The following is an 18,687-nucleotide window of genomic DNA, read 5'->3' as shown; positions in this document are numbered from 1 at the left end:
TTCTTCCATGCACGCAGTGAAGGCCTCGCGGGAGACCTTTTTTCTTGTCGGGTTGTTTTCAAACGAGGCCTCGCGCGTGCTTCGTCGGACTCTGCGCGTCAACGTGAAGCCACGACACCAATCGACAAATATTTGCTCGGCCTTTTATGCCCCCACACACAAAACAAAAAAATAAAAATAAAATAAACTAACCTGATAACCTGAAGTGGGCCTGCAGTTTTGCGCCTTTTTGTCCTGCCAGCATTGAGCTCAAGCATGCTAGCTCTAGCGTGCTAGCATGCTATCGGGTTGGCAATCTTTATTCATGAAAGGGTTCATAAATATGGCTTTTTATTTCTTCGCAAAAAAAAAAGATTTATTTTCATATGACTGAGAAATGATGACATTACTTTTTTGTCCTCTTCCTTTGGTTTAGAGAAGGTCAACAACCTTCTCAAAATAAGAACCTGGTTGCATTGATGTGTGTGTGTGTGCGTGTGTGTGTGTGTGTGTGTGTGTGTGTGTGTGCGCGTGTGTATGCGCGTGTGTATGCGCGTGTGTGTGTGTGTGTGCGTGTGTGTATGCGCGCGTGTGTGTGTGTGCGTGTGTGTGTGTGTGTGTGTGTGTGTGTGGCAAAGTCATGTTTGTGTGACACAGATGTGAAATGACACAAATTGTGTCATGTTCACATCTCGACGTCGCCTGCGAACGAGCTGACGATGCGAGACCCGGATGTCGTCGTCGCTTTTGTGAGAAGCCCAAAATGGAATGTCTGTTGAGTTGCCAGAGCGATGATTGACATGCATGCTCGGCTGCGCGCGTGTCGTTATTCGCCATCGTTCCGGTCGCCGACGATCTTGGCGACTGTTTCAAAGGCTAGAAGTGCTGCCGGAATGTCTAGCCGCTAGCCGCTAGCGTCACGCGCATGTGGGGTATCGAGAGTCAGAATGTTCTGGAAAATAATGAAGACGTGACGACAAGCCGCTGGTGCCACCGCTTTGACCCACGAGCAACTTTCTCCAATATCTTCTCCGTGCAATACTGTCCGTTGTTTTTCTTCCATGATGAGCAGAATGATCTCATGAGGGAGTGCAGATTGAATTTGCTTTCAAAGGTGGCCACGCATTCCAATCAAGGCGCAAAAGGTTGCCCGTCCGTTTTGCCCACAATTGGAGTGCATGTTGCGGTCGGTCCGCCCCCCACCACCGCGTTCGTTCATTTGGTCCGGGGAGAAACCAACAATTTCCCACTTGGAGGGTTTTGAAAAATGGACGCAAAATACCGTATGCCACCAACCGGTTGACCGTGAGGCCTTTTATTTCAAAATACAAGATCCGATCTGAACCGTGCGGAGTGGCCTGCGTGCTTGGAGAGCTGCATGCATGGGGTGCTCCACTTCGATTTGTCCATTTGGTACACGGAATACAAAGAATTTCCACTTCCAAAGTTTTGTTGTTTTTTTTTTGGGGGGGGGGGGGGGGGGGGGAAAGGACGTCATGTCAGCATGCAAGCACTCAACGATGAAATGTTTTTCTTGTTCTTTTCATGGTCAAGAGTCCGTGGGTGCAGGCCCACCAAAGGCGTCATCATGATCAGAATCAAGCCTTTCGTGACGACCCGGATGAATCGCACGGCTCGTAACAGGAAGGGCATGTGCGTGACGTCAAAGCTCGGTCCAAAAAACATGCCAAAAGGAGATAAAAGCCAAGTTTTAATTTGGGGGAAGCGACAGGCAGGAGCTTCTTATCGCATGAGTACTACTGTACTTAATTGTCTTCGGCGTCTCAAAACCAGGACAGGACAGGACAGGCAGAGAATCAAGTTGAGGTCAAATTCAGTTCAATCGACAAAATAGCTACACGTATTATTATTTCTAATCTGCATCGGGTAATTAATCATGTAGCCCGAATGAAAACGTCAACCTACCTTGTATGGATGAGGGTGGTGTATCTACATCGAGATGTCAAGGATGACGCTTCGTACTGCATGATGGCACAACGTTTCTTGTGAAACATTTGGAACAGCGTGAAAACTATAAAGGACATTTAAAAAGGACAATTAACATGACAATAAGTTGGACAAGACAGACATGAAGAACGTAGTGTGGTCACCTTAGGAAGCAAAAGTAGCTCAACTTTGATGTGGACTTTCGACTCGAGCATGAGTCTCGTTCTGTCTGTCTGGTTCATCGAAACACATGACGCGGAAGCCAAAGTGATCATGACAAAACATGAGCAAGTGTTGAAGACAATTGGAAGAAAAACACACGCGTCGAGACGTTTGACACTTTTACAGAACGACAAGACCAAAGAAAGGCTATTGTTTGTCACCATGGCAACCAACGACAAGAAACCCGCCAGTTACAGGTGGCGTTCCTCAATGTCCACCCTGGGGCTAAAAGCTTGAAGAGAAAAAAACAGACTACAAATGTCATCATTTCCTGAAATAAAACACCTTGATCCACGTTGACTTTTGACATTGAATGCATCACCTAATTGGCCGGATGTTGCGCTCGTCATTCTGGCAGCACTCTGAGCGTTTTAACAGTCACTCGTTTTTCGGAGCGATTGAAAGTACTCACAAGAGAAAAATGATGCACAGCCGATCACGGTCAATCATTGGTCTGGGAACTCGACAAACCAACGTTTGATTGTGCGCATGCTCTTCAAAAGGCTTGACAACTTCCGGGTACCACATGAACCTTGACAAGATGGCGCCGCGAATGGCAGCCTCGGTCACACGCTCCCTCGTATTGTTCCTGGTTTTGTCATTTTCATTTGTTTTTTTGCGATCCTCCGTTACACGAGGGAAGAGTTACCGAGCTTTGGGGAATCCACCCTTGGACTATTTTCACCGACACACCAAAATCTACAAGGTTTTTCGGGGCTGCTCGCGAGCGGCGTAGCAGTTCTGTACGGAGCTTTGCGACGCCGCCGGCGTAGGAGGGGGAAGCGAGCCGGCGTGCTTGTCAAGTTACGGCAGCGTGGATTTCGAACGCCGCGCCCATCGATCCATCTCGCTAATCTACGCTCACTACCAAACAAGATGGACGAACTTCTGCTTCTCACTCAAACCAATCAAACATTTGCACGCTCTGCTGCGCTGTGCTTCACTGAGACCTGGCTCAGTGACCGCCACCCGGATTCCGCGCTACACCTACCCGGCCGGCTCCGTGACACGGAGCCATCTGGGCAATCCAGAGGCGGTGGACTATGCTTCTACATCAACGGAGAATGCTGCACCGATGTCACGATGCTCCACGCACACTGCAGCCCTGGCTTGGAATCGCTGTCGTGTACATCGCGCCACAAGCTAATGCTAACGCGTGTATACAAACGCTAGCTGACCATGTAAACCAACTCGAACTAAAATATCCAGAGTCACACCTTATCATTTGGGGCGCTTTTAATCAAACGCGTCTAAACCGTGAACTTCCCAAATAGAAGCTGACTGTTTCACCAGAGAAGGAAACATTCGAGATCATTGTTACACGGCACTCAAAGGCGCATACTGGTCTGTTGCGCATGCAGCATTGGGTCTTTCTGACCACTATTTAATCCACTTAATTCCCACATACAAACAGAAACTCAAATGTGTAAAACCGGTCGTCAAGACAGTTAAAACATGGACAGATGAAGCAAAGTTATGGCTACAAGAATGCTTGGACTGCACTGATTGGAGCGTCTTTGAAACGTCAACGGGCACATTGGATGAATACACACACACTGTAACATCATCCATCAGTTTCTGTGAGGACATGTGTGTACCAACAAAGTCCTTCCGCTCATTCAACAACAACAAGCCACGGTTCACTCCCAAACTCAGGCAGTTTAGGAAAGAGAAAGAATCCGCATTTAGAAGCGGCGATCGAGCAGTTTACAAACTCGCCCGAAACAGGCTGACGAAGGAAATTAACATCGCAAAGAAACGTTATGCGGAGAGGCTTAACAAACAGTTCTCCGCTAACGACTCTGCATCGGTGTGGAATGGCCTGAAAGCAATAACAAATTATCGTTTACCTTCCCCCCAAGCAGTGTACAACAATGGTATGGCTGATGAGTTAAATACATACTTTTGCCCATTTGAAAAGGACACCCCCATTTCTCCGGTCTGCCCACCATTACCAGAAACTACCGTATCTCCGCCCTCTGCCCTACAGATCCACGAACTGGACGTTAGACGGCTCTTCAAGCAGCAGAAGATCAAGAAAGCTGCAGGACCTGACAGAGTGTCCCCCTCCTGCCTGAGAGTCTGCGCTGACCAGCTGGCTCCGGTCTTCACACAAATCTTCAACAGATCCCTGGAGCAGTGTGAAGTCCCATCCCGCTTCAAACAGTCTACTATCGTCCCAGTTCCAAAGAAACCAGCACCCTCGGGATTGAACGACTATAGACCTGTCGCTCTGACGTCTGTGGTCATGAAGTCCTTTGAACGCCTCGTGCTGAACCACCTAAAGAACATCACCGGACCTCTGCTAGATCCTCTTCAGTTTGCCTACCGGGCAAACAGGTCTGTGGAGGATGCGGTCAACATCGGACTGCACCACATCCTCGACCACCTTGACAACACAGGAACCTACGCAAGGATCCTGTTTGTGGACTACAGCTCTGCGTTCAATACCATCATCCCAGAACTCCTCATCCCCAAACTTCTCCAGCTTGGTGTGTCCCCCTACGATCTGCCAGTGGACCCTCAGCTTCCTGACAGGAAGGACACAACAGGTCAGACTGGGAAATATATCATCCTCAACACGAACCACGAGCACTGGAGCCCCGCAGGGATGCGTCCTCTCTCCGTTGCTCTTCTCTCTCTACACGAACGACTGCACCTCAACGCACCCAGCTGTCAAATTCATAAAGTTCGCAGACGACACCACGGTCATCGGTCTCATCAAAGACGGCGACGAGTCTGCGTACCGACAAGTGGAGCAGCTGGAGCTCTGGTGCAGCCGTCACAACCTGGAGCTGAACACGCTCAAGACAGTTGAGATGATGGTGGACTTCAGGAAACATCCATCACCACAGCTACACCTCACACTATCCAACTGCCTGGTGTCAACCGTTGAGACCTTCAAGTTCCTGGGAATCACAGTCTCCCAGGACATGAAGTGGGAGGTCAACACCAACTCTATCCTGAAAAAGGCCCAACAGAGAATGTACTTCCTGAGGCTGCTAAAGAAGGGTGGCCTGCCACAGGAGGTGCTGCAACATTTCTACACGGCTGTCATTGAATCCATCCTGTGTTCTTCCATCACCGTTTGGTTCGGGGCCGCCACAAAAATCCGACTTCAACGGACAGTTAGGACGGCGGAAAAAATCATTGTCAGCGCCCTATACACTCTCGAGGACTTGCACACTGCAAGAATCCAAACTAGGGCGCGGAAAATCCTACTGGACCCTCCGCACCCTGCCCACCACCTTTTCCAGCTACTCCCCTCAGGCAGGCGCTACCGATCCATGCGCACCAAATCCAGCAGACATTTAAACAGCTTCTTCCCCCAAGCCATTAAGTCTTTGAAGCCCGAATATTAGTTTATATCTTTGCAATTTTTTGACGATGATACTAGTGCAGCGTGTTTGACCGGAAACAAATTCCTTGTGTGTTCTACATACGTACTTGGCAATAAAGATGATTCTGATTGTGATGATGTCAAAAACAAGACACGCACACGGTGACGTCACTGCGTCGTGGGCCACTCTCGGTGGGCGGAACAATTGCATTGTAATTGACGGACGCGCTGGCCAATAAGAGAAGCTGAATGGTCGGAATAGACGTCATGGTAATGGCGGAAGATAAACAACCAAGACAAAGAAAAAGGAAACACAAGCGCAGATGTTTGACTCCAATGTGATGACGTCAATTGTTGACGACAGTATGCGAGGCCCTCTCGTTCAGAATCAGAAAACCTTTATTTGTCGTTCAAAGGGACTTTGTGATTTTTATTTAAGAAAGAACTACTGTACTCTAAATAACTGATGAGAGTTCGATACAACTATTTTGAAAAACACCGGAAGTCGAAGAAACGAGCAAAAACATTTTCACCATGAATTAAACTTTTGAAGTCATTGATAACAATTAAAATACTCATGAATAATTTGCTTACCTGTTCAACAGTTTTATCTAATTCTAACAATGTAGTCCGTAAAATACATTTTTGGGAGACCATTAGAAGTGAGCGACACTATTTTGAACAATTTAAAGGACAACCGACGTCTCCGGACAGTGTTGTGTCCATCATTTGGAAAATGGCTTCAAATGACTTCTACTGAGCGTGTTTTAAGATAAGATTCCACTGCATATTAATGCTATATTTTACGTTTTAAGACTCGCGCTGAACATTCAGGAAGTCTTGTTTTTGAGTTGGTGACGAGTCCTCACGTGACGTCACTGAAGGAACGCCCCTGACCGGAAAAAAGGGACACATTGTAGCAGTCCTTCCATCATGTCAATGCATTTTGCTGTACCTGTTTGGTCTGAAAACGTCATGTTGCACCAAAAAGAGGCAGACGAGGGCGACAAAGCTCCGTGTAAGGAAACGGGCTGATTAATTCCTTACACGGAGCTTGGTCGCCATTTTCTGCCTTTTTTGGGTGCGACATTTCCCACCCCTGATGCCTCAAAATGACAACGGAATAAATTCTTTAATCAATTGCAAACATGCATGCTTTCTTCTTCAGAACTTTTTGAATCTTATTCATAAGTGGATGAGTAACAAGAAAGCATCTTCTCCCAATCTGAAGCCATTGTTTGGATTCTCCAGCAAGGCAAGACAAACAAGGGGGCGGGACCTTCTGAAACTGGCCACTTCCGGGTTCATTTTTTTGTTGTTGCAGATTTTGGACACTTTGCGTCATTTTGATTGGTGTTTTGCATTGGACTCCAAATATCAGCCTTTGTGTTTTGGCTATTTGAGATGCTCTCAAACGTTTTTCTGATGTCGGTTGTCCTTTCATGAAGAATGAAATGAAAAGAGTTGCATTTGCAAAGAGACTTTGATGACCTCATGATTGATGTGTGGCTTTTGATTGGCGCTTTCACAATGGCGTTTTTGAAAGGAACACATGACGGCCAGCTGTTTGTTACCACACGGACACTCCATTTGTTTGACGTGAAGTCACATTTCAATGAGAATAGGAGGTCAAACCTGTTGAATATTCTCAATTTCATCATGTCCATTGTCATTTTCAAAATACACGAGTCGCAGATAGAAAGAAAGTAGCAGTAGTAGTAGTAGTCTGTCTGGAAGCGTCACGTTCTGTACTGTTCATTTTATGGTATAAAATGAAGCGCGGATTGGACGTACAAATAAAAGTATCTTTATTGGTGGAGGACAAAGCGAAAACTGCTAAAAAACAAACAAACAAACAAAGCAAAGCAAAACAAACAAATTGTGGTCGCTGGGATGACGGGATTGGCGCTACCAGGAGCTGAAATCTCCAAAGGTGCTTTTGGGCTTCTTGGCGGCTGCGGCGGCGCTTGAGGAAGGTCCCTTTTCTTCTTCTGTGGTGGCACGTTTCCTGGTAGGACGACAAAACTCGTGTGACTTTCCACTTTTTCGCCTTTGTTTCCCTGTTTCAAGGACAACTGACACCATTTGTTGTTTTGTTTTGTCAGAAAAACGTTGGATAGCATCTAAAATAGGCAAAACACACATAAAAATGACTTCAAGTGTCTAAAAAGGATTTCAGTTTGAAACCGGAAGTGGCCAGTTTCAGAAGGTCACGTCACACCAAGTGGTCTGGCCTTGCTCCAGAATCCAAACAATGGCTTCAGATTGGGAAAACTATGCTTTCTTGTTACTCATCCACTTATCAATAGGATTCAAATAGTTCTGAAGAGGAAAGCATACATGTTTGGAATCCATTAAAAGAAGTCCTTCAGTGTCATTTTTGAGGCGTCTGGACAACAATGTCCCAGCGTCCCAGAAAATGCAGAAGCTGGCGCCCGACCTCCGTTGGAAATGGCCTGATTTGTCTGCTGGGTATTTGTGTCAACTAGTAGTCTTGGTGCAACACACAATGATTCACCATCGCATTATTTGTGTGTTTTCCTTCTAATTTCGCCATCAACATTCCGAGCAAACAAAAACGCATTGTGTGTGGCTTTCTCGGTCAGGGGCGTTCCTTCAGTGACGTCACGTCAGGAATCGTCACCAACTCAAAAACAAGACTTCCTGAATATTCAGCGCCAGTCTTAAAAGGTTAAATTTCGCTTTAATATGCATGCGGTGTAATATTTGTCAAATGCGCTCAGTAGAAATCATTTGAAGTGATTTTACAAATTATGTACACAATTTGTCCGGAAGTGTCGGTTGTCCTTTAAGCAAATAAGGGTCATTCAAAGTCATTGAAATGAGTTCTAGCGTTATTGTTTTGAGCATGAAAGGCTTGGAATAGGAGCTATTTTACTCATTTGTAATGATTGATTACGGAGTATTTTTATTCTGCCCGAGTTGTAATACGGTAGTGGGACATTTTCGGGGTGCGTCTAGTTGCTGGTTTGGCCCACTGCCGCCGCCATGTTGGCCACGTGCGCTTGCTTACACGGCGGTGGGCTTGATGTATTTGCCAACGCCTTGCTTGAAGGCTTTTGGAGCCTGCGCTTCCTTGGCTTTCCTCAAGGTGGCGCCAGCCTGCTGTTGCTCCTCCTCTTCCTCCTTCTTCTTCTTCTGTTCCTTCTCACGCTCGGCCGCGATCTGAAACGCAAATCCCCCAAAACAATCAAAATAATCTGGCGGCATCCCATAAAAGCCACGGAGATCACGGCCTCCGCACCCTGCCCACCACCTTTTCCAGCTACTCCCCTCAGGCAGGCGCCACCGATCCATGCGCACCAAATCCAGCAGACATTTCAACAGCTTCTTCCCCCAAGCCATTAACTCTTTGAACTCTTCAGCAGTAGCCAAAATGGAAGCGTACTTAGCAGTTTTTTTGACCACGATACTAGTGCAGCGTGTTCTACCGGAAACAAATTCCTTGTGTGCGCTACATACTTGGCAAAAAAGATGATTCTGATTCTGATAAACGCCAGCAAACCAACCTGGGCGTCGGCTTCTTCGTACGGGTCCACGAATACGCTGGCGTTGATGATCTTGATCTCAGACTATTGGTTGGACAGAACCAGAAAACAAACAAACAATCAATAAATAATCATCTTCAGTCAAAGTTGGATTTTCCACCATAATCCGTTCCAGAAAGCTGTTTGAAAAACCACTTGGTCGAAAACAGAAATATTTTCCATGATAATCAATTTCAGCCTGTTTTAAAAAAAATCAATAATAATAATACATTTGATTTGTAAGCGCCTTTCAAAACTCTCAAGGTCGCTTTACAGTCACAGGATCCGTTTTTCTGTAGGTGAGCAGCGGCAGACACATGCGTCAGCGTTCACTCAACCCGGAATAACTCAAATAGACAGAAAGCTAGCTAGCTAGCCAGCTAATAATAATAATAATAAGACTGTAAAGTGACCTTGAGAGTTTTGAAAGGCGCTTAGAAATGAAATGTATTATTATTATTGAACAATACAAACACGTCGACTCACAATAGAACGCTACACGACGATAATGCGTGAGTCACAATGAGCCGCAACACCAGGAATTGACGTACAGCCAGACCTCAGCTCACCAGCTTCATTGGTTCCCAGAAAGTGTGTTTAAGGGGAAAAGTGTGTCTTCCAAACATTAATTTCCCATAGGAAACCATTAAAAATGATAATCCGTTCCCAGGTCCCCATAAAATATCATTTCCTACTAAATAAGCCTTAAAAGGACACAAAATAGACCTTATTTTATGTATAATAAAAGTGCTATGGTATTGTAATTAAATAAATAAACTGTACTGTATAATAAAGTTGACCTTTGTGATGACCCTTGATGATATCCGAGTGAAGTTGCCGTGGTTTCTCAGCAATAATACCCTCAGTCACACTATCCCCTGCTAGCTGCTTTTTCAGGTTTGCGGTTGTCAACCGAGTTGTAAAAAAAAACACCAACATTTTGGGTGGAAAACTGAGTTAGTCGAGAACCAAGCAAGACGTTGTCAAAGTTAAAAAAAAAAATGCTCACTTTTCAACATGTGCTCCTCACCTTTGGTTTATCCGTTTTGGTGTCACTCTCCACGTTCTCCATGGCCGTCAAGGTCTCAAAGCCACCCACGACCCTGTGGGATCAACAACAAATGGTTGCCATCAACCAAAATGGATCCTGTTCAAACATGCGCAGCTGAGAGCCAACAAATCGGTCCTTAAAAATCATTCAAAATTGGCCAGCTAGACAAGTATAATATCATAATTACAGTAAAGTCTGGTTATATCAATATCGGATATATCGATAGTCCCGGTTATATCGATACTATTTCTATGCACGCACGGAGAAAATTACATGCAAACAGGGTCGGATATATCGATAGTCCCGGTTATATCGATATTTTTTCCGACCCCCGAGAATATCGATATAACGAGACTTTACTGTATTTCATTTCAAAACGCTCAAGGTCGCTTTATAGTCACGGGATCAGTTTTTCTGTAGGTGAGCAGCGGCAGCCAGATGAACCTGGAACAACTCAAATATATAGAAAGCTAGCTAGCTATCCATTAGATAGCAAATAGATAGCCAGCCAGCCAAGAATAATAATACATTTAATTTCTAAGCGCGTTTCAAAATTCAAGGTCACTTTACTGTCACAGGATGAGTTTTTCTGTGGGTGAGCAGTGGCAGCCACACGCGCCAGCGTTCAGTCAACCCGGAGGTAATTCAAATAGATAGAATGCTAGCTAGCTAATAATACATTTCATTTACAAGCGCTCTTCAAAACTCTCAAGGTCACTTCAGTCACAGGATAAGTTAAATAGATAGATAGATAGATAGCTAACTAGTAGATAACTAGCTAGATAGCTAGCCAATAGATAGGTAGATAGCTACATGTACAACTCTTTCAATCAACGGTGAGGAAGGAAAAGGCCGATAATTCTTCCGGTAGCTAGCTAATAGATAGCCAGATAACCAGCTAACTGGCTAATAGCTAGCAAGCCAGCCGGATAGATAGCTAACAGATAGCCAGCCAGCCAGCCAGCCACAAGTGTCAAGCAATCCGATGGGGGACACAGTGCCCTGTCAAAATAATCATTCATAATAATAATAAAGTCACCCCCAAAAAATGGTGAAAAGTGAACGGTGTTGTGGAGAGCACCTTTTACCTTCCAAACACCGTGTGCTTCCTGTCGAGGTAGGCGCAGGAGCGGAAGGTGATGAAGCTGTCGGACAACAAAACCGTTGAAAATGTCTGGCAAGTGCATTTGAAAAGGTGGACATGAGGCCCCGCCCACTCCACCATTGGAGTCCTTCCTTCCTGTCAGGTCTTACAATTGTGATTTGTTGCTGTTTGGACCCGAGTTGGCCATACTGAGAATCCCTCGGCCCGTGTGGGACAAGTTGGGCCGGAACTCGTCCTTGAAAGGCCTCCCCCACAAAGAGTCGCCACCTCAGGAACAACCACAACGGAGAAAAACAAAACAAAAAGCTCACATCTCGTGCGCGGCGCTCAAGAAGATTTCATTTGGAAGCGCCTTTCAAAACTCTCAAGGTCACAAGGTTTCAGTCACAGGATCAGTTTTTTTCTGTGAGTGAGCAGCGGCAGCCACACGCGCCAGTGTTCCCTCAACCCACAAGTAAAATAATATGCTGATAATGCTAAGAATAATAAAAAAAAAATACATACATGAAGGATGCGAATAATGCTCATGATATTAATAATGCTAATAATACATTTGATTTATAATAATAATGCTGATAATAATTCTAAAAATCGGCGCTTCATTTCTTTTTGTTCAGCCTGGTGGCTTCCAAATCAATCAATCAATCAATCAATGAAATCTAGCGCCCCCACCGGATGCTAGGCAACTTCCTTTTTTGGGAGCCATCCGTGTTGAGTGGCTGGCTTTTCGGTAGCCAAAGTGAACACAGGAAATTATTCTCATCATCATTATTATTATTATTTTTATGCCCGCTGGATGGGATGGGATGGGATGCTACCTTACCTGTGCCCGTGCCGCTGGGGTCGCCTCCTTGAATCTGGAAAAGAGAAAGAGAGACAGACAGACAGAAGATTAGTTTAGAGACTAAAAATACATGTTTTTTTGTTTTTTTATTCTTCCTCCCGCATCTTTAAAACTTTTTTTTTCCCAACCCTGAGGCAATTACACAAGTGGTCTGTTGTGGAATCATCATCAATGTCGTCGTCGTCATCATCATCACAATAATAACAATAATTAGAATAATAATTTGAATAATTATAGTTAGAACAATCATTAGAATAATATTAATTAGAATAATGAGCATAATTGAAACAATTATAATAATAATTATAATAAGTAGAATAATAATAATTAAAATAATCATTCGAATAGTATTTAGAATAATAATAATAATTACAATAGTAATAATTGGAATAATAATTATTAGAATAACACATTTAATAATAATTAGCATAATAAAACAATTCTAATAATGCGAATATTAATTATAATAATAATTAGAATAAGTAGAATACTAATTAGAATATTAATTAGAATGATAATAATAATAATAACAATACTTAGAATAATTATTAGAATAATAATAATTTGAATAATTATTAGAATAATATACAGAATAATAATTCACATAATAACAATAGTTACAATAATAATAATTATAGTAATAATAATTGAAATAACCATTATTAGAATAATACATTGAATAATAATAATTAGCATAATTAAAACAATTATAATAATAATTAGAATGATTATGAGAATAATTACTAGAATAATAATAATAATAATAATTGCAATAATAATAATACAGTAGAAAGAGTAGAAAGAACCCCACACACACAACAATCAAACCAGAAATAAATGAGAAATGATATAGGAATAGCTAAATGATTCAACTAAAGCGTGAATGCAATTGCAAACAAATGAGTGAGCCGCTCACAAAAGACTTTTCTCCCTTTCTTCTTCTGCAGTCGCAGTTTGCAAAAAAATAAATACAAATAAAATACAAATAAAAGCAGCTTTTAGCGGCAAATAGCCTTGAAAGTGCACCACAATATGGACCAGCTAAAAACAAAAATCCATCTAAGAAAAACCATGAAATGCGGTTTTTCTTTGATTTCTCTCACAGGCACCCGGACAAAAGCCACAAGGAGACGGACGGACGGACGGACGCTACATCGCAACAACTGGGACGTGCCTTGCAGGCGTGCTTACCATAAAATTGCGAATGGACCTGTGGAAGACGGTGCCGTCGTAGTAGCCTTTTTTGCACAGGCCGATGAAGTTCTCGCCCGCTTTGGGAATCTGAAGAAGCCAAAAAAGCACGTCGCGGAAGTTCCGTCGCCATCGTGTCAAATGCAACAAAAAAGGGAAGCAGAGCAAATTCACGCCCGTGACCACCGTTGCATTTGTGCACTCGGTCATGTTTGAACGCTGCTCTCAGTCTACCCAATGGATGTGTCCTTTTACTTTTACATATCATATTTCATCATCATTTCATATCCAGTGCATCCAGTGTTATTTTTTTTCATCAATCAAAAACAACATGCAAAAAAGATTCATATTTATGCATGCTATTACATGCAAAAAAAAAAACAAAAACATTTTTTAAAATATAATTATACATTTTTTAACATGTTATTTAAAAAGTAAAAAATGTTCTAGTATTTGGTTATTTCTATTGTATTGCACTAGGTTGAGGAAAATCCTCGGTAAGGTCAATTCTGAGGTCAGATGAATGCGTGTCCTATGAGCAGAAGCCGGGGGAGGGGGGGCGGGTTGCGTTCGGGTCGGGACGGTTCGGGTGCGAGAAATGCAGAGGGAAGGTGAGCTGAGGATTTTTGTGATGGAGAGAGTGTGCGACATGCGAGCGCCGGTGCTCATTCATTCCTAAAGAGCGGGACGGAAATAGAGCTTGAGGGGGAGGGGCCCCGAGCATCATCCGGATTTTATGAACGGGGGGGAAAAAAAGTGAAAAAAAATACAAAATACCTTATCGCAATGTAACTCCACGTTGAGGTCTCCTTTGTTGGTGTGCAGGCGGACGTAACCTTTTTTCTTGATGTAGCTGTAGCGCACCGCGTCGTCCGAGATGGCGTCTGCGACAATCCAAAGAAGAACAATCAGTTGCTTGCCATGTTTTTTTTGTCAACGTTTGCCACGAGTTGAACTTACCCGCTTGGTTGGTGGTGGCCGGCGTCATGGCCGTGGACGTAAAAGAGGCGGCCACTCTGCCGGTCGAGTAGTGAGCCTGAAGGAGAAAGAGAAAGACATTCTTTTCTGCTTTTGGAATGAGCGCAAAGGAGGATGATTGCATTCTCTTCAAATACTCTTTTCAGATGACTATTTTTGGCAGCATTTGGACGCCGCGGCTTTCTTTCTCTTCCATTTGAGCTCCTTTTTGACGTTCCTTGTGATTGTGAGCTTGCGTTTGGCTCCCTCTTGTGGCGACTTTACGCAAGACAGCCTTCAGCTTCTCAGCCACAGACAGCAGCACAAATAACAATACAATACAATACAATAACTCAGCTTACAAACTTCATTGGTTCCCAGAAAGTGTGTGTGTGTGTGTGTGTGTGTGTGTGTGTGTGTGTGTGTGTGTGTGTGTGTGCGTGTGTGTGTGTGTAAGGCCAAAAGTTTGGCTGCCAAACATTTATTTCCCATAAGAAACCATTACAAGTGACAATAATCCATTCCCAGGTCGCCATAAAACATCATTTTCTCCTAAATAAGCCTGAAAACTCCACAAAATAGACCTTATTTTATGTATCACAAATGTGCTATTGGATTGTAATGAAAGAAAGTCTATAAACTGTAGTGTATAATAAAGTTGTTTTATTGACCTTTGTGATGGACGTTGATACAATTGCCTCTTGATGATATCCGAGTGACGTTGCCGTGCTTTCTCGGCAAGCATACCCTCCCTCACACACACTGCCCCCCGCTAGCCAAATCAACAAAAGTTTTTCAACCTCTTCAATTGGCGAAACAAACTTAGCCACACGTAGCAATGGTTGACTGAGCATAATGGCGCAGAGACGTTAAGTCACACAAACGCACACCTCGTTGGTGTATTTTGATGATCTCGACCGTCATTTTCTTTCATGTATTCGCAGGCTTAACACTAGCCCGTGCTGTGGTCTTTTTCAGTCCTAAAATAGCAAAAGTACCCCACACGATGACAAACCCTGTCTGCACTCAAGAGAGGGGTGTGTAAAACTAGTCCGCCAGCCACCGTGGTGCTGTGTGCTTTGGTTCGTCCGCCGAAAAGTAGTTGCTATGCCAAGATGATATTCTCGCAAATTTAATGTTCGTAAGGCAAAAAGTAGGTTAGCTAAAGCGTTCGTAAGCCGAGCTGTCACTGTAATAATAATAATAATAATAATAATAATAAAGATTTCTTTTTTTCAAAACCTGTACAGGACACTTGACAGACAAGGCCCCAAGAGGGAATTTTGAGGCAAATTGGCCGTGCGCTGACTGTCCGTACCGTGTTGAGCTTGTCCGTCTTCTTGGCCTCGGGCTCCTTCATGGTAGCGGCTAGCATCTGGTCCCCCTTGTAGTCCTTATAGAGCTCGGCCAGGGTCTCCCGGGTCTCCAGGTTGGTGGTCTTCAGGTGGTAGGATGGATCCTGCTTGGCTTTCTCTTCATCTGGATCACCACAAAGAGCCTTAGCGTCCCATTTCTTCCTTCAAATGGAAGCCGTGGTGGTGCGCATCTGACCGGGATCCGGCACGTAGAGCTGGTTTTTCACGTGGAAAAAGTTGGAGACGTTGAACTTGTCCAAGTCGGTCGGATCCTGTTTGGGAGAAGGGAAGGATGGATAGGCCAGCTTGTCCTTCAAATGACGCGCGCTTGAAAGAAAAAGCGTCACCTGAAGCGTGATGATGTCTTTTCTGCTAAAGTCTTCATCGGTCAACAGATCTTTGAAACATTTGGTCTTGATGTTGAGCTGCTCCACCGCCTGAACAAACACACTTGGTTTTTTGGTTTGTTTTCGCTAATACAGGTCACATCCGATTTACAACCAGTTTCCGTTCCGACAAAACGTAACGTCGTAAGTCAAAATCCATTCAAAATGGCCGACGTGACGTTGACGCGACAGCAATGGTATACTATCCTGTCAATCTCTTGTTCTGAAGCAACATTTTCTATTGAATACTATTATATACCAAACTGTTTACGCTTCATTGATACATTTTTATCACTTTTCGTGTCATTTTTATCCTTTTATATTTGGTATTATCGATTGTTTTTGTCTTACTGTATAAGCATCAGTGCCGGTAATGTATACAAAACTGTTTATTGTACAGTTCATTAAAAAAGAAGTGTACAGTACTATAGCAGGTAAAGACGGTATCCGCACTGTATATCTACTGTATTGAGCGTCGTCACGCAGTAGATTGCTGTGCGAGTATGTGACATTCTGGCCGGCCAAAAATTGTAGTACGCACTGCCGGCTGCTATATAAAAAAAAAAACTTAAAAGGCGGGATCTGGCGGTCATGGTCATAAGTACGGGTGGTCGTAACTTGCGCCGGTCGTAACTTGGATGTTACCTGTATTTGGGCATTTTTGTGCGTGTCCTGTCGTGACTCACTTCGTAGGAGAAAACGTTGCCAGTGACCTTGTTGGCCACGATGTGAGAGTTGTTTGTGAAGACAGAATAGAGAACGGGACAGTGATATTTGCCTGGCGAAAACGCACACATTGATTACGATACTTTTTTCTTCCCACACTATTGATAAATATGAAAAGTTAAATTGTTGAAAATGACCTTCATTGTTTTTGGAAAAGTTGAGCTTGACGAGCGACTTGGCCTCCAGTTTCTGCATGGAAAAAAAAAAAAAAAATCGATACATAACCATTTCAATACTAAACACGATTGTAAGATATGAACCCCCCCCACACACACCATTAAAACATATAAAATGGAGGGATTCAGTATACAGCTCACTATACCTCAGCTCACCAACTTAATTGGCTCCCTGAAAGTGTGTGGAAGGCCAAAAGTTCGTCTGCCGAACATGTATTTCCCATAAGAAACCATTAAAATGAGAATAATCCATTTCCAGTCCCCCTAAAACATCATTTCATACTAAATAAGCCTTAAAACTACAAAATACACCTTATTTTATGTCTAATAAATGTGCTATTGTACTGTAATTCAAGAAATAAACTGTACTGTATAATCAAGTGGTTTCATTGACCTTTGTGATGGTCGTTGATGAAGTTGCCTCTTCTTGATGAGATCCGAGTGAAGTTGCCGTGCTTTCTGGGCGATAATACCCTCACTCACACTGTCCCCTGCTAACTGGTTTTTGTCCATCCAAATCAACACAAGTTTTTCAACCTCTTCTATTGCCTGAGACTGTTGCTTAGCTTATTAGCATATTTGACAATAAAGCTTGACTTTGACGTAGCAATGGTCGACTTAGCGTACTGGTACTGGGACGCTAAGTCACACAAATGCACACCTCGTTGGTGTTTTTCCATGATCTCCTGCTCATTTTCTTTTGTGTCCTCTTCGGCTTAACACGAGCCTTTTTCGCCCCCATAATTGCAAAAGTACTCCACTTGATAACAAACCATGTCCGCACTCAAAGAAAGAGGGTGAGACGAAAGCTAGTCCGCCAGCCCCCGTGGCGCTGTGTGGTTTGCTTGGTGCGCCGAAAACTAGAAAAGTTGGTGAGCTCAAGCGTTGCTAAGCTGTACTCCACAAAATGTTTGAAATTACCTCCCCCGATATGGGATTGGTGCCATACTTCTTGATCCAAGGAATAATGCTCCTAAAAGAGAGCGACGGGACCAATTTAAAAATCTGTTCACGATCCATCGGTGTAAAAATACTTACAACAGGTCAAAGACGACGCCATCCGCAGTGCACATGGGATAGGAAAATGGCTGAAGGGACAAGCTGACGAGGTAGACGACAACAACAACAAAAGAGAAAAAGCGTAAATTTCAAGCAAAAGCCTGTCCAGCAAATGGCTCACCTGCAGTGGTCGAACGGAAGACGTCGGAAGTTTGTCTGCGGGATTTCTGACAGACAAAAAAAAAAAAAAATACAACAATGCTGAAAAGGACGCTTTGATCATTCTCTCGCGTTTCGTGTAGAACTGCTTCATAACAATATTGATGATTTTGAAAAGTGACTGGAAGTCATCGCCACACGCCGTTTACCTGCGCGTTTGCCTCCATAGAAGTTGGTGTACTCTGTACTAGTGATGTACCTGTGTGGGTGGAAAGGAAAAAGAAAATCGACCAAAAGAGAAGAAAAAAACAAGTAACTGTTCAATAATCGATATTATTTATAAGATTTAATCCGTATTGTGTAGATAGATAGTGGTCGTTACGGTTAGTTTGTAAACATTAGCCACGAAAGCTCGAAACAAAAAGAGCGTGTTTTTTTGCCTGTGTGGTGACGGCACATCATCGATTATATTGCCAATAAATTTCAACTTACATTTTGTCCTTTTGGTGCTGTCGCTTCCCCATTTTGGAGACTTTTTGGAGTTAAATGCGCCAAAAAGGCCGTTTTTCTCGTCCACAACACTTGCGCGGGATCGGGAAGAACAAATCCGGATGTTGATGCCTTTCTTCTTCTTCTTCTTCTTCTTCTTCTTCATCCTTCGTTTAATCGGGATGGCACTCAGGCGCCACCTTTGGTTGAAAT

The 18,687-nt window shown here is 43.6% G+C and overlaps 1 protein-coding gene across 1 annotated transcript; it reads right to left on the bottom strand.

The window, feature by feature from the left end:
- Positions 1-7,272: 7,272 nt before the first annotated feature.
- ppil2 (peptidylprolyl isomerase (cyclophilin)-like 2) lies at positions 7,273-18,620 on the bottom strand. The gene is made up of 20 exons (XM_088993311.1): positions 18,478-18,620; positions 18,195-18,244; positions 18,008-18,053; positions 17,866-17,928; positions 17,749-17,800; positions 16,789-16,840; positions 16,612-16,703; positions 15,887-15,976; positions 15,736-15,811; positions 15,503-15,663; positions 14,188-14,263; positions 14,005-14,111; positions 13,228-13,317; positions 12,016-12,049; positions 11,342-11,459; positions 11,176-11,232; positions 10,067-10,139; positions 9,019-9,081; positions 8,523-8,674; positions 7,273-7,496 (listed from the first exon to the last, which is right to left on the bottom strand). Exons 1-20 carry the CDS (start codon positions 18,507-18,509, stop codon positions 7,397-7,399), a joined length of 1,584 nt encoding a protein of 527 aa, XP_088849437.1. The 5' UTR covers positions 18,510-18,620; the 3' UTR covers positions 7,273-7,396.
- Positions 18,621-18,687: the final 67 nt, after the last annotated feature.

This window comes from Hippocampus bargibanti, linkage group LG04 (genome assembly GCF_051943395.1).
Source record: "Hippocampus bargibanti isolate YZ-2025 linkage group LG04, ASM5194339v1, whole genome shotgun sequence".
Classification (NCBI taxonomy): Eukaryota; Metazoa; Chordata; class Actinopteri; order Syngnathiformes; family Syngnathidae; genus Hippocampus; species Hippocampus bargibanti.
Note: the sequence above shows the minus strand (reverse complement) of the source record. Positions and strands in the feature narration are given on the sequence as shown.